This window comes from Carassius gibelio, chromosome A2 (assembly GCF_023724105.1).
Source record: "Carassius gibelio isolate Cgi1373 ecotype wild population from Czech Republic chromosome A2, carGib1.2-hapl.c, whole genome shotgun sequence".
NCBI classification, from domain to species: Eukaryota; Metazoa; Chordata; class Actinopteri; order Cypriniformes; family Cyprinidae; genus Carassius; species Carassius gibelio.
This window is the reverse complement of record NC_068372.1, coordinates 4,852,325-4,875,548: the sequence shown is the minus strand read 5'-3', so window position 1 is coordinate 4,875,548 and position 23,224 is coordinate 4,852,325. Positions and strand designations below refer to the sequence as shown.

Genomic DNA, 23,224 nt, shown 5'->3' with positions numbered 1-23,224 from the left:
AATAGAGTGTCAAAGTTGTGTTGTTAGTAAGGTAGAGAAATGGAAGCCATTGATTTGCCGAATGGAAATCAAGCCAAGTAAATATCAAATTATTTTCATAGTTTGAAAAAAATCCAACCGATAATGGAACCAGTGCCTACAGTGCTGGAGGTGCCAATTAAAAGCCTTGGATGCTAGTCTGATGTAAACCTAAACAACACGCAAGCACAACAAATAAGGGAGGATATAATCACTGGCCTCGGGCATGTCAACAGTACTGCTCTAATAGGAAAGAAAGGGCAACAGACCAAATTGGAAGCACTAGAGTTGGCCAATTACGTTGTTCGAAGTCGCCCTTTCACAGGTCAGCAAGCTAGAGTGTTTGATTAGCTCACATATGAGAAGTTGCTCGGATTACCAAGATATGTCATCAGGATAGGACTGTATGGAAACAGGGTTCTTTCACTCCCAATTACGACCCTTATTGAGGAATACAAAAATGATAAAGTTAGGTTAGACATGATTCCCAAGCAGTAGTGCTCTATTCCTAGTAACGAAAGGAAATGCAATCCACCATCAACAGATGCAAAACCACCGTGTGGCATCGGGATAATGTAGGCAAGGTACAACATGGAGGAACGGCCTTTGGGCAAGGAACAAGCAAGCCCATTTTGTAAAATGTCAACACACCATGGTGAAGGAGTTTCACCAGTCAAGAAGTCTAGAATCGCTAAATCCATATCTCAAACCAAGCAAGACAGCTAGATGTGAAAGGAGGGTATTGAGAAGAAAATAACTACCTTTGAAGACCTGTGGAAAATGGAAAGATAGAATGAGTTTTCTGAGATGTGCTACAGATGAGGTTCTTCCTTTTCTCATAAACCTAACCTGGACTAAGCATAAGGAACAACAACCATTGCTATGCCACAGAATGCCTTGCTCCATTTCTAAGGATAAGCAGACACCTTGCTTCCTAAGGCTGGTCCACTGGATGCTAGCAGAGACTAGAAGATGCATATCGACCTAGACCAGAAACCTACATTTCCCATGGCCAATGCCTGAGGCCAAATCTTGTTCTCTGGTCTGGATTACAGCAATATGTCTTCATTGTCCAAGTTTTTTAGGAGGACACTGTGGAGGAGGTACATGATCGTGACATGCCAACCTCACAGCAGAAGCAGAGATTTCGGAGAAGAAAAGGATCCATCCCCTACTCCACAGTAAAGCTCCTTAGTGTACTGAAAACAAGAGGACAGTCCAGCAGCCAGACAGTAAAGGCTTTCACAGAGCCCACGGAGCAAAGCAATCATTGACTATGGCTAAAAAGGAAGGACAGCAACTGGACCAACAATTGACCATAAGACCATAAGAGACCAGGGCTGCATTTCTCAAAAGCATAGTGAGATCCATTGTTTGTACAGACCATTGGTGGCAATGGATCTATGATCTACTTAGGCTTACAATACTATTGGGAAATGCAGACCTGATCAGACCACTGCTTTTTAAACTAGGTGGATATGTGCAGTGTTGGTAATCTTTGCATCATGGCAGTCATGCACTCGGAGCAGTCATTGACTGTGGCTGAAAAGAAACACTGATTAACTAGATAGCAAGAACATGGCTATAGGACACACATCAGTCTGAAGAGACTGTGGTGGGCCTTCCTCGTGCGAGGGTGTATTATGAGTACTGAAAACACGTTTCCTTTAACCTTCTGCCCAGCATCAGATCACTAATGTGTACAGCCTTTTCAGTAAATGTATCATTTTGTTCTTGCTGCTGTTGTATAAACATAACCTGTCAATGTTAAAATGTCTTTAGCTTTTTTTTAAAAATGCTCTGTATTGATGCTGTGTGTAAACAAAGGCATAAGATAGATTATTGAAATGCTAGATAGTTAGGACATTCTGATGAAGTGTCTGCTGTCAAACACTCGGTCTATACAAGACATGAGCTTCCATTTTAATCAATAGCTGTCTCTACTGGAAAAGATAATTTCAGTCTATTGACATATTACAGATTAAATGGCATTTTGTTGCTAGTTATGCGAATGATTGAAAAGATAGCCACCGTATGTGTCCATTAGATGTAGATCTTTTTTTCTTAAAGTCTCTACACTTTAAAAAAAGGCAATTGCCAAGGATTAAATTCTGACAAGTGCCATGTCTAGTCAAGTAATTGTTTTATTGTTTTATTTTTTCCAAGGGTGTGGGAAGCGTTCACGAGCTCCTGCTGACAGTTATCACACGAATGGGCATCGGTGTTTCGCTTGTCTGCCTTGCCATTAGCATCTTCACCTTCTGCTTCTTCCGCGGTCTCCAGAGTGATCGAAACACCATCCACAAGAACCTCTGCATCAACCTTTTCATCGCAGAGCTTCTTTTTCTTGTGGGCATCAACATGACCGAAACTCCGGTGGGTGAATGTTTTTGTAGTATTCTTTTGTTTCCGCTAAGCACTCTTGGGTTGGGGTCGGGGTTGATGGGCTGGTGTGAAAAAGGGCTTATTTCAACCCTAGTAAGCTGCTTTTATTTTTAGGCATCTTTGTTTGATTCTTTTTGTTATTTTATTACTTTTAAGTTATTTATTGGGCATCTTTGGTTGCATGAAGAATTTTTAACATCCATGGAATCTTTCCATTGGATAAAAGGTTCTTTAGAGTGGAAAAAGTTCTTAATATTAATAAAATGTTCGTCACATTAGGTAAAATGGTTATTTTAAGAAATGGTTCTTTGAAAAAGGTTATTCTATGACATTGCTGTGAAAACTCCCTTTTGGGACCTTAATTTTTAGTTTAGTTTAGGATTGCCTAGCCCTTTGTTCGAGGTTTTTGATGATTGATGATGATTTTTGGTGAATACATTTGTAATAAACAAAGCTGTTCTTATAAAAACAGCTTCGATGACTAAACTCCTCTACTTTCTTTCCCCTCAGATTGTGTGCTCTGTGATTGCTGGAGTTCTGCATTTCTTCCTTCTTTCTGCCTTTGCCTGGATGTGTTTGGAGGCCGTTCAATTGTTCCTCATGCTTGTGGAGGTCTTTGAGAGTGAATTCTCCAGACTAAAATTCTATTACGCGTCTGGCTACCTGTTCCCTTGTGTGGTGGTTGGCATTTCGGCAGCCATTGACTATAAGAGCTATGGGACGAGGAAAGCGTGAGTAATGTTTTGTCTTGTTTGATTGTTGTTTTATTGAAAACTTGGGAATATTTTTTTTACCTAAATTAGTACTAGTTTTTGCTATGGTACCAAAATGGTATTGAATGTGGAAATAAAATCACATTTATCATCATAATGCTTTGGCCAAACCGTCCAATTTTATTTCCAAAAATCTCTGATCATGTCATGACATCCCTTTAAGGGAGCCTCCAAGGCTTTAATGTGATTGGTTTATGAGGAACACATTATTCAAATTGACCGTTAATGCTTTCTCCGATGCTAGATCTCTCCATGTAATGATACCTCTAATTTAAGTTCCAAAATGTGGTTATCGCTGTCAAACTTCACAAAATTGATGGCAGCCTGAGTGTCTTCTTTCCATTAGACAAAACAATCATTTATGGCACTGTTTCCCAAAACTCTGGATGGAGGCACACCAACAGTACATATTTTCAAACTCTTCCTAATGAAATACACCTGATTCAACTCATTAGTGTAGCACCTGAAATTGATGGGTTAGAAAATGGAGACATCCGAAATGTGGTGTGCCTTAGGAAACAGGGTTGGGAAACGCTGATTTAGGGAGTTCATTCCCTCCAATGAAAGTGCTTGTCACTCTCGAAACTTTGCAGCATCTTCATGGTTTTAAGTAATTGCCTCTATGATGGTAATTTCTCTCTCTTTTTCCTCTTTCCAGCTGTTGGTTGAGGGTTGATAATCATTTCATTTGGAGTTTCATTGGCCCTGTAACGTTCATCATTTTGGTAAGTTTTGCTCATTTTCCTTGATTACCTTTATTTAGGTGTACGCACAGTAATATAGTACGTTCTGCTGGCCAGTGATGAGAGATTTCTTTCACACGATTGCCATGTTTTCATGGTGTTGTGGTTCTTTGCTATGTGTTGAATTGTGAGATATGTTTCGCAGTGTCCCTAGTTTCTTGAGGTATTTGACTACTCAACCGACTCGACTTTTAATGTTTTCTAAAGAATTCTCTTCTGCTCACCAATTGGTCAGTTTTCAGCAGATGTTTTTTGTACCCTTCACCTGACCGGTGTCTTTGAGCTCTGTAAGCCGTACCTTTGACCTCATGGCTTGATCTCATATGCATCTTCATCTGTTAGACCTTATATAGACAGACCTTTCAAAATCATGTCCATTCAATTGAATTTTCCTCACGTTGTGTGGAATCAATGGGTACAAACGGCATGAACCAGTGAAATGAGATTCACCTGAGCTAAACTTCAAGTAAACTTCATATCAATGTCATATTTTAGTTGTTGCCTTTTAATTAATTTAGAAAGTTACCACAAATCACAACTCGGGACTAGAGTACAACAATGGATATATGAAGCTGAAACTATACTAATATGACTTATGGCATCACAGTAGGCATATTTTTTCTTGGTGAGAATGTATTTTTCATTATGAAAAGTAGAAAAAAAAAACATTTTCTAAACTTTAATGCCTTGAAATGCAGAGATACTGAAGTGTGCAGTCAGTGCTGTGTAATTTATACATGCACATACTTCAGAACAAGAAACCATTGCACCTAATGCATCCATGTTCCTCCTGTCTCGCAGAGATCACGTTCTGTAACCAGAATTTAACACAAATGGGATTGGATCGCTTATCTAGATCACATTATATCCCAAATAGCAAAGCTAAAAACTTTTGTGTAGGACCATTTCTTTCTTTCTTTCTTTAATATGACATGGCTTTTTCCTTCTAAGTCTCATTATCTTAATGCTTGGCACTTTATCGCAAAATATCTTGTGTGACATTTTCATGACAATTAAGCAGCTCCTCCCCTGTGCCCTTCAACATGAAATACTGAAATATACTTCAGCCGGCTCAGTCAGCCAGCAGGGGAACATGTTGTGTCTGAACACAAGCTGGTTGATATTAAACCTGTGCTTCTGGCTCTATTTTGGGGAATGGAGGGGTGAGATAGAGATGGAGGAGGGACTGAGCCAAATAGGGTTCAGAGTTGTGGAAAACAATGGTTTTTACTATATACAGAAAATTTTATTGGACTTTTATCTCAATCATAATCAAAATAATTGTTAACGGTACACCATGGTGCTATAGCAATACCAAGAGAACAATTTATTTGATTTCCAAGGAATGCATGAACTGATAAAATTTCTACATTTTTCATGTGATTATGAGTTGCACCTGGTCAAAATTGCATTGTTGAGGAAAAAAAAACCCACTGATAAATCCCATGTGTCGTATAGTCTATTGTATAGAATACAAGGATTAAGAATATGAGTATAAAATAAACAAATTACAGTGGCATTCATTACAAACACCAAGGTGAAGCGATTTTAAAGCAAACAGAATCACCGGTGTGTGGGAAATGCGTTAAATAAGCTTCACATGCCTTACCTTGTCTAAGAAAAACAAACCCTTAAAGTCGAATGTGAGGAGAGATAAAAACTGAAATCCACAATAAAGCATTCCTGTACAAACACGCGCTCCATTAATGCCTAATTCACCGACAAGTTATTTACTGAACTAGAAAAACATAATTATTTCTCTCATTAAAACGAGTAAAAATATATCTGGTCTACAGTGTTTTCTGTTCTACCACGCTGGATGTGCAGATAAGGATGAAAAGAGTTTATCTGAACAAATCCCCTGCAAAAAAGGGAGTCCAGTGGAATAAACCAAATCTAAATATTTCCACATCTTCGATGTTTGCTAAACTATTATTTCTTTTGCAAACATGACTTCCAACTGCATTATTAAAATCGCTCTGGAATACAAGTTGCAGTATGTTTATGTGACATATTCATGATAATACAGTATGTAAGTAGCTTTGGATAAGTCAAACAGAAGGAGCCAACAAGTCAAAAGTAAATGCAAAGCATATATAGATTCAAACCAACCATTCGCAGTTGTTAAATTTAGATTTTCTTTTTTTCTTTCTTGCTTGCTTTCTCATGTCTTCATTTCCCCCAGTCCCCCTCTTTCTGTAATTCTTTCTCTTTTTTGGAGTGGGCGCTCTATATTTGAAAGGCTCTGAAAAATTGAGTTGAATTCTTTGGTGTTTACATATGGTTTGTGTTAATGATCGACGAAGCAAAGAATTCAGAGCTTTTCTTTTCAAAGGCTTATTCTTTTTCTCTCTCTCTAGCTGCATTGTGTGTGTGTGTGTGTGTGTGTGTGTGTGTGTGTGTGTGTGTGTGTGCCTTTAAGAAATAAACCAATGTGTGTTTTTCATTCTCTTGTATGCAAAGCTGTAATGTGCTCACTTATTTGTAATGCAGGTTTGCTCATTTTGGATTGAAGTCAAGCACAATATGCTAAACTGACAACATGTGCTTTACTAACCCATGCACATAGTTAGTACTTCAATCGAATGCTACATTTCAATATGTGACCCACATGTTGGAATAAAACACAGTTTTAAAAAATGCCATTTATGCCATTTTGGAAAAATAGGGGGGAAAGTTTGGGAAAAAAATAACTTTTCTTTCAACTCCAACTGAACTAAGGCAAGCTTATTTTTAATAGAGGTGCTCTATTCTTGTTGCACGTAATTAAAATAGATTATGCTTTTTTTTTCCCTGAAGTATGTTTCTTTAAGAGGTCTTCTCTGGTCAGCCTAAATTTCATTCCCATGTTCAGGGCGTTGAAGAAAAACACTTTCAGGGCCAAAGTTATGAATTACACTCGTCTGAGAAGGCGCTTACGCGCAGTTTGTCTCCGATAATCTTTAAAATCAGACTTAGGAACAAATGGTAGCACTTTATTTTCTGGGTGATTGTTTGTGTCTCAAGAAATATTAACATTCTTACAGGCTTCTGTACTGACTTGAATCATGTTCTCATTCGAGATGTATTTTAATATTGATGTTTAGATTCATCAAAAAATAGAAAATTGTCAAGGCCTTTTTAAATAATACCATACTCGCAGCAGAGTTCATGCATTCTTGCTTTTTTGCAGTTGCTGTCTGCTTTATGAATTATTGAATGCTATGCTTCGTAGTTCAGATCAGCCAACATAAACCGTGCTTTATTTTAATTTTTTAATGCCATTGCTATCCGTCTAAAAGGAAGATCGTTGCATGGTGCGTTAGGAATGTGAATATGAAATTTGACAAATATGCCATGTGAATGATGAATTGCAAACATGATTTCCAAGAACTGTGGGAAAGCTGTGTGGTCTTCTCCACATGTTTTATCTTTTCCGACAGCTCAATCTCATCTTTCTGCTGGTGACCGTGTACAAGATGGTAAAGCACTCAATGTCTATGAAACCTGATTCCAGTCGACTGGAAAGCTTACGGTAAGCTCAGTCTTCATGCTGTCTGCTCAGTTTTACGTTCTGACATTTGCTTTCATGTTCTGAACTCAGCTATTTTGTAGTCGCAGCTTATCATCTTGATTGCTTCATTGAAAGTGGCAAGAGGCTAATAACATCAGCGTGGCCGTTGCATTGCAGCTGCATGAACGGGTTCGTGATGTAGAGGTTGCATCTGGAGCTGGACGTGTAAATGCTCAAATACAGCTAATTGGGGTTTATGGGAATAATTACAGAAAACATTAACTTTTTAAGCGCTGTTATTAACTAATTAATGTGCAATGTGAGAGCACCGTCTGACTTTTATAAACATTGTCCTTGCATATTTCCTAAATGCATATTTCCAGATGAGCTGGAAGCAACACGAATACAGTAGCCAATCAGAGACAATTAATTAACTCTCTACCAAGAGGAAATAAGCTCAATACCACTCAAATCATCTCTTGAGCTCTTCACTAGAAGTTCTGCTGTCATTATAATCAACCGTGACGTCAGTGAGGTTAACTAATGCATAAAACGTCACTAAACTAATTCACAAACGCAATCTAAAGTCTGTTAATTGACATTAAAAAAAAAATAGTTCACCTAGGAATTATGTTTGTCATCAGTTACTCATCATCAAGTCATTCTGTACGAGTTTATTTATTTTGCTGAACACAGAAGATTTTGACTTTTGCCTTTAAAGTTGTCCAAATGAAGTTCTTAGCAATACATATTATAAAAAAAAAAAATGAATTGATACATTTACAGTAGGAAATTTACTAAATATTTTCATGGAACATAATCTTTACTTAATATTCTAATGATTTGTGGCATAAAATCATTATTATTTTGAGCAATACAATGTATTTTTGGCTTTTGCTACAAATATACCCCCGAGACTTAAGACTGCTTTTGTGCTCCAGGTACACAAATGAGATAAATGAGTAGGACAGGCACAAAAACATGCATTTATTTATTTTTAGTTACAGCAAGTTTCGCAGAGAGTTTGACACTTATAAACAGATGTTATATGATATTGCTCATAAAAGCAACCCATACTCATTGGAAATACGTGCTATATGTGAAATACTGATGTTACGTACTTTACGGCACGTTTTGCAGCAGTTTCAAAGGAAACTCCAGCGAGTGGCTCTAAAACATGCGTTCACTATGTGACCGTGGCACGCTTTTATCACGTTGCTTCAGGCATGAATTGCGCCGGTTCAGAATGTTGAGTGTCGCTGAAAGGTCAATGATCTATCATGGATAGATCATGGAAAATAACAAACCTAAATCAAACCCTAGTGTTAGCAAAAGTGATTTTTGAGCTTTTGAGCTGTTCAGTTTCAACTACTGCGTTAGAAAACCCAAACATATTAAACTGTGTGATGCTAATGTTCAGAAGTATCAGTTTTCAAATCTGGCAGCTTGTTAAAATTACTTTGAAGTCATAATATTGTCTAGGTACTGTGTGAAAATTAGGCTTTCTTGATCAAATTGGGTGTTCTTTTCAAGTGGAAACTGCAGGGATTCATACGTATAGATGTTTTTGGAGTTTCGCCGGAATATAGGTAGAGGCACGTATTTCCAATGAGCCTGGGCAGCATATGAAATGTATTTATGAGTGTAATCCTGTGGGTTTCAGGTCCTGGGTGTTTGGTGCGTTTGCACTGCTGTGTCTGGTTTGTCTGACGTGGTTGTTCGGCCTGTTTTTCTTGAACGACTCTTCAGTCATCATGGCGTACCTCTTCACCATCTTCAACACTTTACAAGGGATGTTCATCTTCATCTTCCACTGTCTTCTGCAGAAGAAGGTAAACCCATGATATTACAGGAATGGGTTTGTCATACACCACGCTTCTTCATTACTGAAGGCAGCTGAATGTGTTGAATGTTGGCTCATAATGCTTTTTCTGGCTTCAATGTTTATTTGTCATATTTAATTAAACTCAAATCTTTTGAGCTTATGCCTGATTATTTTGTTTTTGTCAGCAAGTCAGTAAATATTTTCAAGGTTTTCTTTTTCAAAGTCCTGTTTTAAGAGGTTGTATCTTTTAAATATATGTTTTTAATACAGTTATACAAGATAGAAGTCAAAGGTCATTTAAATGGTGTTTTCATAAATAAAAAAATCTCTTGCTCCAGTTTAAAGTGAAACCATTTTAGAGGCAAAATTGACAGGCATTGGATGATTATTTGTCATATTTAATTTAAATTATTTGAATTATAATAATAGGGCTGTGCAAAAAATCGAATACGATTTTCATGCACCTCTCATCAGTAAAAACGCTCCTGTAATTAGAAGTATTTCTCCAGCACGTGCGTTCAGATCCAGATTGCCAGGTTTTCACAACAAATCCTGCCCAGTTGCTTCTCAAAACTAGCCCAAAACTAGCCCAATCGCGTTTCCAGGAGGTTCCCCGATAAAATTGCTTCCCGGGGTTAAAATATACGTTTTATGGCAGGGTTGCCTTAGTAAAATTTGAGGGCTTAATATCATTATATATCATTATAATTTAAGGGCTAAATATCACGTTATTGGTATTGTCGCTTCGACCCGCAGACATGAAAAACAACCACAGACTTGGCAACACTAACGTGATATTTAGATATTTAGCTTTTAATTTATTTATATATATATATATATATATATATATATGTGTGTGTGTGTGTGTGTGTGTGTGTGTTATTAGCATGCATATTACTAGCATATTCACTGTTCATAAGTACTTAGTAAGCAAATATAGTTTTTTTTCTGCATGATCGTAGTTTAGATCCCTTAATCCAACCCAGTTCCTAAACGTAACTACCTTACTAACTATTAATAAACAGCCAACTATGAGTTTATTGAGGCAAAAGTCAGTTCGTTGTTAGTAAATGGTGAGAATTGGACCTTAAAATAATGTTTGACCATAAAGAAATTTGTTATTTGTTTGTTTGAATTTTATAATCGAAGGACAGCAGCATGGATGCTAGTAAATAGAGTTAGATTAAATCCATAAAGTGTATTTTTATTATATAACATTTAATTATGGCAGATGTTTATTAAGTTCTGTCTTTGTACTTCCTTCTGGCCTTTTATTGATTTTAAGGCATATTAAATCTTGTTTGTGTGTGTGTGTGTGTGTATGCTAGTGATAAGTGAAGAACATCTGTTGCAGGAAATCAGCATCTGTCTGTATTTAAGCAGCACATGTGGTGTATTTACCACGAGTGTAATCCAAATGAATCATTTAACTAACTCACACATTTTTTTAATCTGTGCTTACCTTAAGTATAAACACCGTATGACCACAAGATAAATCGTACATCTCACACAAGGCTAAAGTGTGAATGTTTGAAGAATGTTTAATGCAAACACCTCACTAAATAAAGGATTATGTTCTTAGTTCAAAGGGTTTCGTAATCTGCAAAAGTATCTGCAGTGGCTTTAAACATGTAACTAATTGAGCAATATTTCATTTATACAACAGTTCGACTGCACAAGTGTGTAAATAAAGAGACAATGGGAGTGTCTGTTAAAATCATCTTCTGAGCCGAACTTCTTCCTTCTGCCACAGATACAAATCTCAGTTTAACTGCGGAGATCAAGCCTCCGTTACTAATTCACAAACGTCACTTTAGAGCTAGTAACAAGTTTACTTGTTTCATTAAAAGCTTATTGTATCACTGCATTAAAAGCTCACTGTATTGAGTCAAGTATAATGTGATTACCTGATGCAGCATTCGTTCTTCAGCTCAGTCTCATATTCACAAAAAAACATGAATCTGAATATCCGCCGAGGAAAGCGATATCTTTGTCATACTGTCATTTCAATGGTTGAGGGTGATTTCTGATGACAGCGCTGCTCACTGCATTTGTTAACTACGTCTTACAAGCTTTTATGATGTGACATCTCCTACCCTTTCCTCTGCTGTAATAATGTATTGTTTTCGGTTGTTAACGGAGCTGGTGTTGGATTGTGTCGTCACAGGTGCGTAAAGAGTACAGTAAGTGTTTCCGGCAGTCTCAGTGCTGTACTGGTCTTCCTGCTGAAGGATCTCACGGGGTTAATAAAACCTCGGCCTCCAGGTCCACTGCTCGATATTCATCTGCTACACAGGTACATCTGAAATACATTCAGTGTTTTTATTCTTCTTTACTGATATACCCTCTCACTTGTCTGCAGTAGTGATTGTAAACAAGGTTTGCTCTTCTCTATCTGTTCACGATTGATTATACTTATTTTGAGCCAGAAATTAACAATTCAGTGAGTCGTTAGCTGAAGACTCGTCCCAACCAGATCATTAAATCAGTGATGTGTTGATAGGAGAACAGCTAGAGTTGTCCAATTCGCATTTGAGCTGGATCAGCAAATTCAGTTTCAAATCAAATCAGAATCAGAGAACTGGCTTGTTTACGAATCGGACATTGCTATGACGTCTTGAAGAAGGTGTCTATTTATTCATCTCAAAATAATGCATTACAGTGAAATGTAGTTGAGTAAAATGCATGCTTTGAAAGGACGCAACACAAAATTCTACCACAAATTTAATACTCTCATTTCAGCAAAAAATAAATAAAAGATATGCAGACATATGTAACTAAGAATTTTTTTATGTATTTATTTTAATCTAATTTTTATACTTTAAAATGTGATTGTATTATTTAAAGTATTTCAATACATAACCAGAAGGTTAATGTACTTATAAACGTAGTTCAAAATGATGATTTGTACAATTTAAGCTCAAATGATAACTAAATACTTTATGTACTATAAGTGTTTTAACAAAAAAAAGCTGTACATTTCTTTTAAATCTATCCACAATATCTTGCCCCATAGACTTTAATTCTGCACCCCCCCCCCCCCCCTCCCAAATTTACTTCAATTCACCTTTTATTAGTATGGCGCTTTGCAGAAAATTCAAACTTAAGGATTCAACACAATTTTCTGTTGTAGTCAGCATTGTACCAAAAATAATTGTTGATAGAGCTTAACCTGTATTGAAACCACAACATTCCTTTCATAATAGCTATTTCTGAAAGTATTTATACTATAATAATTTGGTGCGTATTAAAGAATAAGCTGAATACTGTTGTTTGAACTTGCCATGAATAATGCATATTGTAATTACTGTGAATATTGTAATTATTGTGCAGCAGATGTAATCTTCAGAATGTGTTGCTTAGACATTTTCTTTTGCAGTCTTTGATTCCACATGTGGTGTTAATAGTCCTGCTAAACAGTGTTTGCCGGTGCTGCATGAATATTAGACGCATTAATCAGGGAACGTGTCTTTGTGTCGCCGCAGAGCCGCATCAGGAGCATGTGGAACGACACTGTGAGGAAACAATCAGAGTCGTCCTTCATCTCCGGAGATATCAACAGCACTTCCACTCTGAACCAAGGTGAGCGATCAAACACACACGCTGCTATGGCTTCATAGATACTATAGGGGTTTTCTACTTGTTCCAGATATGTTTATGTGAAAGTCATTCTTTTATTTACTTTTGTCTTCATCAGGCCTTTTAATTAAGGGTAAATAGTGACAAATCGTTAATCTGTATGATTTATTTATTTCGCCATGATGGGGAAAAAGTAAATGCAGCCTGTAGCCACAAAGTGCATTGAATAAACTCAAAACACTCAGTATAAGCTTTCTGTGTAATAGTTTAGTTTACAAGTGCATGCATGGACAGTTAAAGCACATTAGCTGAATGTAATGTAAAAATGGCTGATAATATGATTATACAAAATTATTATATAAATAAAATTATTTCCACAGTGAGAGTGCATAGTTGTATAACAATAATAAAAAAAATTGTATTTTATTTGTATATTTAAACTTTTTTTAATATATATATATATATATATATATATATATATATATATATATATATATATATATATATATATATATATATATATATATATATATATATTATATGAATTTAAATACTGTTATTGTGCAGACTTGGCAGCAGATAAAGCAATATCAAAACATTCCAGGTGAACAATGCTGGCAAATACCACTCATCATTTAACAAATGAACATTTGCTCTTTCTTTCTAGTAACACAAGTAATGAAGATATATTTGGTGTACAAATCTTCTTTTTTAACTTGGTGATATGCTGTGTGTTCATGGTATCTCGTCCTGCTGTGTGGTCTGTGATGCAGTGCATTAATCCATCTCACTAGCCATTTCATTGATCTATTTTATATATATACTGTTATATATACTGAACCGAACTGTTTTTGACCCCATTTTTCATGTGCTAAACTCAAAGATCTAAGACTTTCTCTATATACACAAAAGGCCTATTTGGAGCCTTTGGAAACGGCTTATGGCAAAGAAATGAACATTCAATTCAGAGGCAACAGCTCCGGTGGACATTCCTGCAGTCAGGATGCCAATTGCATGCTCTCTCAAAACTTGTGACATCTGCTGTGTGATAAAACTGCACATTTTAGAGTGGTCTTTTACTGTGGCCAGCCAAAGACACACCTAGATCATGCTGTCTAATCAACATCTTGATATGCCACACTTGTGAGTAGGATGAATTATCTCTGCAAAGGAGAATTGCTCACGAACACAGATTTAGACAGATTTGTGAACAAAATTTGAGAGAAATAGGCTTTTTGTGTGCATAGAAAAAGTCTTAGATCTTTGAGTTCAGCTTATGAAAAATGGGGGCAAAAACAAAAGTGTTGCTTTTATAATTTTGTTCAGTGTATATAGCTTTGCAAAAGAGTATTTTTAGGTTTTCTCCATCACACACTACATACAGGTTTAAACTTTTATAAAGAAACACAACTCCGTAATAGAACATGTGGCTCAAAACGCTTAACTGGATATCTTATTTCTTTAATTGCATTTTATTTTTATTTTCTTCTTTCTGTTGGATTGCCAAGATGAGCTGTTTGTGCTGTTATTTTAGGATCAGCAAGCATATAGTCTCTTCGTCTTTTTAATCAGGACTTTACATTGTTTTATATCAGACAGTTTAAAATGTAACACAAAAATATCAAGAAAATACAATTTATCTGCAGTGCAGGGAGAGGCAAAAAAGCTTGATTAAAGCTAACTAAACAAAATAAACTTTTGACAAAATTATAAAGAAAACTACATTTAAAGAGAAATCTTTATAACTACATCCAAAAGGTAAATGCATGCATGCATATGTATAAACTTGTGAAAATGCATGCATGCGTGCATCTGTGCAAAGTGTATAGGCATGTGTATATATATATATATATATATATATATATATATATATATATATATATATATATATATATATATATATATATATATATATATATATATATATATATATAATGCCAAGAAAATATTGATTTTACACCTAAACATTCACTATATTGTCCTAGGTTGGAGAGCAATCACGGTGCATTTTAAAAATGATAAATTATTTATGCTTTGAAAAAGTGTTGCTGAAGAGCTGTTTGATGTGACCGAGTGAGTCAAACTAAAATAACACGCTCAGGTATGATGCAGGAAAGTTTGGCTTATCCAGTGTTCTTTGGTAACTTAAAATTTGGAATTGAAAGTTAATTTAATAGTGTTATTTGTAGCCCTCATAAGTATATTCTGAAAAGATTGATCTGTAATGTGGCATTGGGACAGAGGCATGCTGTACACAGAGACATTTTTATGAATATTAGTGTCTGAAAGTCAAAGAATTGTGTCAGTTCTAGTGAGATAAGAGATATTTTTAAGGAAAGAAAAATTAGCTTGGTGAGCTCTGTTCACATATCTGAAATATATAAACGATCAGTCAACATTTAGTTCTTCTGTGCAGCTGTTCACACACACACACACACACACAGCAATGCCATCTGAATGGCAAACGTAATTCTGTCTCTTCTGTTGTTTTCCTAAACCTCTCTCGTTCACGCTCATTCTCCTTTCTCTATTTACACAGGAATGACCGGCAACTATCTGCTAACTAACCCTCTCCTCAGGCCTCACGACACTAACAACCGCTATAACAACCTTCTCGCCGAAACCATCGTCTGCAACACCCCTTCTCCAGGTGCTTTATGGGGCGCTTCTCTTTCTGGAAAGCGTTTGGGAATGTGGGTTGGAAAAAACAGTTTTTTCACAGCATGATTGGCACTGGACTGTGATTTGCAGACAATCTGTTTTCAAAGCATTTGTTTTTCAGCTGCATAAATCTTTTGCTTTGTTTTGTTTTTTTCATACCATTACCTCAAATTTATTAGTTAACACTTTTCATTTGACTTTTTGTCAATCGTGCATTAGAATAGCGTTGCCGGATTTCACTTAAGACTCAAATATCCAAGTTGTCACTTAATTTTGAGAACTCGACATTAAACAAGTCATCATATGAAACCACACATAAAATAATATTATTATGAAACGTTTCACTCTAATAATTTGTGTAATGGCTTACAGCTAAAAGTTATGAACCATAGCAACTGTGTTGTACTTTTTTCTTTTAATGGCAATACTCAATCCTTTTAAAGTCCTTCATGGATTCAGTGTTCCACGTATTCTGTAGCGTATACACAGTGACGAATGGATTTAAACCATGAATGTTTAGTGAATCAGGGTCTGTTCTCTGTAGTGCCATTGTTTAAAAGAAAGCCATTGTTATGAGATGCTGTGCTATGTTAACCCGTTTCATTGCTTCTGATATAAACTCAGTTAAAGAACGAAGGCGTTCCTCATGTGTGCAGTAGACCGATGATGTGGTTGACAAATGGCTTCCTAACTTTATTAGATTATTGAACCACAGGTCACTTTGCTTTATTTGAGTAGACTGAGTCAGCATTTGCCATTTAATACTGTATCATCAAAAAAAGTGATTTCAGTTATAAAACACAAGTGCATGGTGATCTAGTTTCAACAGACTAAGCTGAACAGAATATATACGTATATTATAAAACCAGATATTCTGTACTTTAACAGTTTTATGGTAGAGTATGCAAGTTTACAGCATATAATGAAGTGAATAGTCAGTCGAATAGTGTGAAAATGCATAAGAATGCTGACAGTTTCAGTGCTGTTTTAAGGACGTTTGGACAAATGTTTTCACTCTAATGCAATAGAAGAGTTATATTTCTGTTTGGGGCAGTGTAATGTCTTCCTAGCCATGACTGCTGCACGAATGCTCTGCATGCAGAAGGAGTGAACAAAAGAAACACTTCTAATTGCATCTGAACAGCTGGCTCAGACTGAGACCTTCGGTCCTTACATTTCACCTAGATAAACAAACACCAGCAGGAAAAGCATTTGTAAAATTGCAACACCGAGCAATCAAAGATCTGGCCTGGCTTTTCTCCCAGAAGTCCTGCTTTCCAGCTCATCCAACAGCATTCTGACTGCATCTGTTGGCCTGCTTCTCCAGACAGCACCTGACTGGATTAAACCCATCGCCAGCGCACAAACAAATGCAAATAATCTTGGCTGAGATGATGTTTTATGGTTGTTTGCTTTATTTTTGTCCTTCATTGTCTCTCTCTCCCCCCGTTCAACTCTTTCATGCCTTATTTCACAGCAGAGCACAGATATGTTTTTCACATCTTATCTTTCTTTCAAACTACAGAAATGTAAATCCATCTTCTGCTCCACATGAAACAGCCATTCATAGACTGTATGATTTCTGTCACCAATTTATTTTTATTAGTCAAGAGATAATGCTTTTTCATACTGCTTTTGTAATTATGACTTGAGATGTTAATGCATTCGTATAATGTAGGCCTAAGCAGAAAATATTCAGGTAACACTTTATTTTGATGTTAACTTTGCAAGTACATGTCTACTAACACTCTAATGAGAATTAGTTGACATGCAGTTGCACTAAGTTACTTTTAGTTAGTAGAATGTGTAAAGTGGACAATCAAAATAAAGATATAAACGAGATATAAACTCGTAATTGCGAGTTATAAAGTCAGAATTGCGAGATATAAACTCGTAATTGCGAGTTATAAAGTCAGAATTGCGAGATATAAACTCGTAATTGCGAGTAATAAAGTCAGAATTGCGAGATATAAACTCGTAATTGCGAGTTATAAAGTCAGAATTGCGAGATATAAATTTGTAATTGCGAGTTATAAAGTCAGAATTGCGAGATATAAACTCGTAATTGCAAGTTATAAAGTCAGAATTGCGAGATATAAATTCGTAATTCCGAGTTATAAAGTCAGAATTGCGAGATATAAACTCGTAATTGCGAGTTATAAAGTCAGAATTGCGAGATATAAACTCGTTATTGCGAGTTATAAAGTCAGAATTGCGAGATATAAACTCGTAATTGCGAGTTATAAAGTCAGAATTGCGAGATATAAACTCGTAATTGCGAGTTATAAAGTCAGAATTGCGAGATATAAACTCGTAATTGCGAGTTATAAAGTCAGAATTGCGAGATATAAACTCGTAATTGCGAGTTATAACATCAGAATTGTGTGATATAAAGTTGCAATTCTGACTATTACAATTGCGATAAATTATAAAGTCAGAAATTAACTTGAGTTTATATCTTGCAATTCTGACTTTTTCTCGCATTTCTGAGATTTTTTTCTCATAATTATGAGTTAATATCTCAAAATTCTGTCTTTGTTTCTCAGAATTTCACTTCATAAAGTCGTAATTACGAGAAATGATCTCGCAATTAAAAAATAAAGTCATAGTTACAAGATATAAACTTGAAATTGCAAGAAAAAAGTCATAATTGCAAGTTTATATCAAATTTCTGAGAAAGTCAGAATTGTGAGATAAAAAGGCGCAATTACCTTAAAAAAATTTTAACATTATTAACAATTTGATATTGATAAGTGTTTGAAATTCCACTTATGCAAATTTTCATTTTTTATCATTATTTTATTCACATATTGTATTTTCATTAATTTATATTACAGTGATTTTCTTTATGTATCAACAGATTAACATTTATTTTTATGTGCATTATTAGCATACTTATTATATGTGGTTTTAGCTCAAATCACTATAATAACCACTTTTGATAGTTGTTAATAGTTTTGATTGAACTTATAGATTTATATCAGAGAATAGCAGGCTGCCGTAATAATAAACATAAAACATTTGTAGAAAACTCCAAATTATAATTCAGCATCCTGTGGTGCATTGCCAATTCTATTCAAATTGAAACTTGAACTGAAAAAGTCTTACATTTCGAAATTTTCCTAACCCTAATTTATGAGGGAAAATTTATGTCAGCTTTTCAGTGTGGCACATTAAAATTGTTTACCATAGTCTTGCATATTTTTTTCTTTGTTATTTATTTGTTCAAATTGTGCGTGAAATGAAATGCGTGTGGTGGATCTTGATGGACTGAATTCAGACCTTTGAAGTTTGTAAGCTTTCTGCTTGGTGATTTCTCACTTTTCTGTCTTCGCTGCAATTTTTTAAAAAGCTGTTGTTTCACTCTTTTTCTTTTGGCACATGGGCAGTTCTCAGGTCAGCTAGCCTGAGCAGACACACATGATGTGAGTGTTTGCACCCTTTGCCTGCAGTCTGTGATCTGTGGACTGACATCTGTGTGCTCCATAAACACCATTCATCTCTTTTGTGTTCGATGCAGACATTTACAGCATGTTTTGTATCTATGCTTTTCTTTTCTTGAATGCTTTAATCTTTGTGTTTTTGCAAAGAGGTACTTTGGCTGCCTTTATTCTCTGTGCTGTGCTGTTAAAGACATCAGTTTTTGAAACATTGAACTTTTTTTCTTACTGTATCTGTTCAGTAACATGCATCTCTACTCTTTTAATTTAATATTTTAGGTTTTACTTAGGGCTGTCTAGAGATGAAATTTTTTTTATCTAATTCGCTACATGATGCAAATTGATCACAGGTTATTTGCACATTCAAAAATCATTTAAAGTCAGTGTTGTGTTAGGTGAGAAAAGCTTTGAATATACATTACAAAAAATAGCGTTATAAAGAAATATTTAGATTCAACATTACTTAAAAATAAATTTGTGTTTTCTTTTTAATTTATATATATTATATTGAAATTAAATGATTTCATCAAATTATGACTTTCACAATTCAATTGATTCGTTCAAACAATTGATTCGTTCAAGAATGTCGAATGAGTCATTGAATCATGGGCTCACTCGATTCGTTCAGAAACATGGATTCATTCAGTAATAAATCACTGCCTACTGTTTTAATTTGTGAAATTGAGCAAAACAGACAATGTTAGCAGCAGTGTGTCTAAATTGTAACACAATATAAAAAAGCACTTTGCTCATGTGATATTGCTGAACTCTATGATATGATATAAATATAAGACAAAAACCCCTACAGGGGCGTTATTTTATGTATTTTTTTTGCCCTCATATCTTGAATTTCAAGGGCAGATAACTGTATTTTAATAGGCTTTCTCACATAGTCGTCATCCTGCAACTACGTGCAGTGTAAGATGATGTACAGGATGCATTATTTTATCCATAAATAATAGCACCAAATAAACATGTTAAATTGACAGCCCTAGTTTCAATACATTATTTGTAGTTGTCATTTGGCATGTATTGAGTGTGATGCGAAATCCCAGGTCCTCAATAGTAACAAATACCTACTATTTGTTTATTTCCAGCAGCTTTGTGGTACTGAATTATTTGTTTTCATTTCAGGCCAGCACTCGTTAACTAACAGCCGGGATGTCAGCACCATGGACACGCTCCCTCTCAACGACAACATCAACAACAGTTACTCACCGCGAGAGGACAACTACGAAGACCCCGCGTTGTGCTTCCCACCCGGTGACGCTTTGGATGACGCTGCCTTTGAGAAGAAGATCATCTCCGAGCTGGTTCACAACAACCTGAGGCCTCGTCGGCCACCACCACAAAACCAAACCAGCTCAAAATGCCCCCCAGCGTCTGACAGCAGCCTCCGGGGTCTGCAGGAAACCTTAGACGTGGATGTCGGGATTAGAAACCGGAGTGAAGATGATGCCAAAATTGCCGACACCTCCGTTTTGCCACCTTCCTCTAGCCACCCGGCCCTAGAGCTTCTTCTCCTTCATCCAAACGACCGGGAGGCCCTCGAATCCCCACTTTTGCCCCAACAAACTCATTCGCTTCTTTACAGCGCTCAAAAGGCATCCCAACAGGCTGTCAAACTGCAGAAGGACTGCAGAAAGACAGAAGAGGATGAGGAGAGCGCGAAAGAGTTAGACAACGCACCCTCTCCAAATAACAGGGACTCGTTGTACACAAGCATGCCCAATCTCAGAGACTCTCAGTCCTCCGTATCCCCCGACCTTGTCAGCGGACAGGATGAGGGTTCTCCTTGCTCATCCGCCCAAAGTGAAACTGAGGAACAATGCTACAAGAGCTTGCCCGACCTGGGAGACGGGACTCAACCACTTTCCTACTATCAGATTAGCCGTCGAGGCACTAGCGAGGGCTGTATTGGCCCCGGGCTCCCCGAGGGTGAAGTCTCTAGCGATGGACAGATGCAGCTCATCACCAGCCTCTGAGCCAAGAATGTTCCCTTTCCTTCGTTTTATTCTTTTGCTTCTCCCATCCACAGACAACACTAAGACAGGACTGGTCAATGGCACAATTAATTGTTTTATAGTAATCGAACTGATGGTCAATCAAACTGCTCGAAGTGAGCAGAAAGTGTCAAGACTGGCATCATCATCATCATCTGCCAAAAGATTTGTACAGTATATATATATATAAAAAAGAAACATGCAAACAATGTCTCATTTTTGTAGGACTTTGTAAACTCTCCCAGCCTGTTTGCAGGTGAATCCTCCCTTCTTTGAAATACAGAAAAGACTATGATACAGAAAATGAAAAGAATGAATAAATATCCCAGACTCAGGCCTTATATTTTCTCTATTGCACAAATAGCTGTTGTACAAATGACAACTAAAGAAAATCTATTTTGCAGTACCAGGTGTTAAAAAAAAAAAACAGCCACCACATCTCCACTTGTGAATGATGTTTTCTATGGATTGTATAATGGAGGTTGTATTTTGAAAATGTAAATATACAAAAAGGAGCTTCCTTATTTTTTTTTAACTTAAAGGAAGTTGTGTCTTGCACAAATTTGAAGTGAATTGGATTTTTAAAAAATGCTTTGAATTTGTCAGGGATCTATTACATTAATGCGTGTCAACACAATGTTTTAAAAACATATCTCAGTATTTGGCACTAAATAATTTATTATATGAAGTATGGAATAAAAAAGGGTTGGAACGAAAGTGGGTGTGATGTAAATGTTGATACTCACTTCAGTCTTTTTTTTAAGACCCCATTGTCGTTGCAGATGTACATTCAACTCTTGTTTGATATTGAATAAATGTGATGATTTTTTCTTGTTTGTAGATATATCATTCTCATTCAGTGCGGCATCAAACTAGCAATCAAACTGTTAAAGTATGTGAAAAATTACTTAAGGTCTCTTCTTAGCTTGCCTGATGAATTACATCCAATATAAATAAACTGTTGCTAGTTATATGTATTATTTATGTTTTAGCAAAACTTTGAAGTCAACGTATAACTCATTTTAATATCCAAATCATAACAAAAAAAGTTATTTTCAGTTATTTTATATTGACTTTTCTTAATGCATACACTGAAATTATTTTTGCACTAAACTACCATTTCTGTTGAGTTAACATAGTAACAAGTGTCTCTTAAAGAAACGATGTCCAGTTCTGAAATAGAGCAAATGGATTGTGTATGTAGTGGATTGTTTTTCTGATTATGTCTGATTTTGCTAATGTCGTCACACTAGTGAAAATGTCTTTGGTCCAGTTTCTATTATCAGTTGTATTGCGACGTATAATTAACATCTCACATAGATGTCACTTTAAAACCAAGCAGTTTTCTGTTTTTCTATGTGGCTAGTTCACAAGACTAATTTGAACTAGTTGCAAAATCAGTGAAACCCTCGTGCAAAGTTCAACATTGTGTGGATTCCTATTGAAATGACTTTATTGCACCTGCGAAAATTTGCAGAACAATGATAAATGTGACCTCAAACCTGATTTAGGAGATGACTGAATGGGCTTTTTTTTCCAACCTGTCCAGAATGTTTTTAATATTATAAGAGCCGTAAAAAGTAATGAAGGAATGAGACACTGTGTCAGAAGCTGATAGTTTGGAAACTACAAGTTTTACTAAAAACCTCAGAATTCCAGATGAAAATGTGCCAATTTTTTGAGGAATCAGTTAAACTCTTCTTCGCAGCACCTAGAAGCTAAAGGTGAAATGCCAAGAAAACATTTGACACTCCAACACAAGCCATTTAGGCCAGAGCTTGAACATCGCTGTGGGGGGCTTGGAATTTCAGAGAGAACACAAGCAGACAATGTTTATTCATCTGATGCAACTATTTGCCACATTCCTTTCCAGCTTAAGAAAAGTCTGTAGGAACGCAGAAAATGAAGCATTCCTGAGCCTTATGTCCACATGTGCGTCATCAAATACTTTCATGAAATCCTCAACCCCACCTGAGGATGCAGCCTACATTATTCAAGCATGACTCCCTGTTTCAAGAGCAAATTTGTTCCTGGTGACAGTAACATGCCATGCCAGATCTAATACTGGATGTGAGTGCTCTTCACTGATTGTACATAATCATGTTCCTGGAGTACCCCAACACTGCATAGTTTGCGTGTGTCCTTAATCAAACACACCTGATTTAGATCATCACCTCATTACTATAGACCCTTTTACAGTTGGTAAACAAGGTGACATATTTGTGTGGGCGGGGCTTAGCTGGAGGCAGAAAGATTCCCCTCAACACTTGAACAAACGGTAGCTAGCGAGTTTTCTTAGCTTGT

The 23,224-nt window shown here is 36.1% G+C and overlaps 1 protein-coding gene across 3 annotated transcripts in view; it reads left to right on the top strand.

Moving 5' to 3' along the window:
• The window catches only part of LOC128024083 (adhesion G protein-coupled receptor L2-like), a 95,500-nt gene extending 73,740 nt beyond the window's left edge, over positions 1 to 21,760 (top strand). The window contains exons 13-22 of one of the 3 annotated variants that reach the window (XM_052610695.1): positions 2,185 to 2,394; positions 2,914 to 3,134; positions 3,835 to 3,901; positions 7,342 to 7,433; positions 9,076 to 9,244; positions 11,405 to 11,533; positions 12,723 to 12,819; positions 15,356 to 15,466; positions 18,867 to 18,902; positions 20,052 to 20,191. In XM_052610695.1, coding sequence (XP_052466655.1) covers positions 2,185 to 2,394; positions 2,914 to 3,134; positions 3,835 to 3,901; positions 7,342 to 7,433; positions 9,076 to 9,244; positions 11,405 to 11,533; positions 12,723 to 12,819; positions 15,356 to 15,466; positions 18,867 to 18,901 — 1,131 coding nt within the window. In that variant the 3' untranslated portion in view covers position 18,902; positions 20,052 to 20,191. Of the gene's footprint in view, positions 1 to 2,184; positions 2,395 to 2,913; positions 3,135 to 3,834; positions 3,902 to 7,341; positions 7,434 to 9,075; positions 9,245 to 11,404; positions 11,534 to 12,722; positions 12,820 to 15,355; positions 15,467 to 18,866; positions 18,903 to 20,051 lie in introns of all 3 variants that reach the window. The other 2 variants (XM_052610693.1, XM_052610694.1) reach the window with 2 other exon arrangements.
• Positions 21,761 to 23,224: the final 1,464 nt, after the last annotated feature.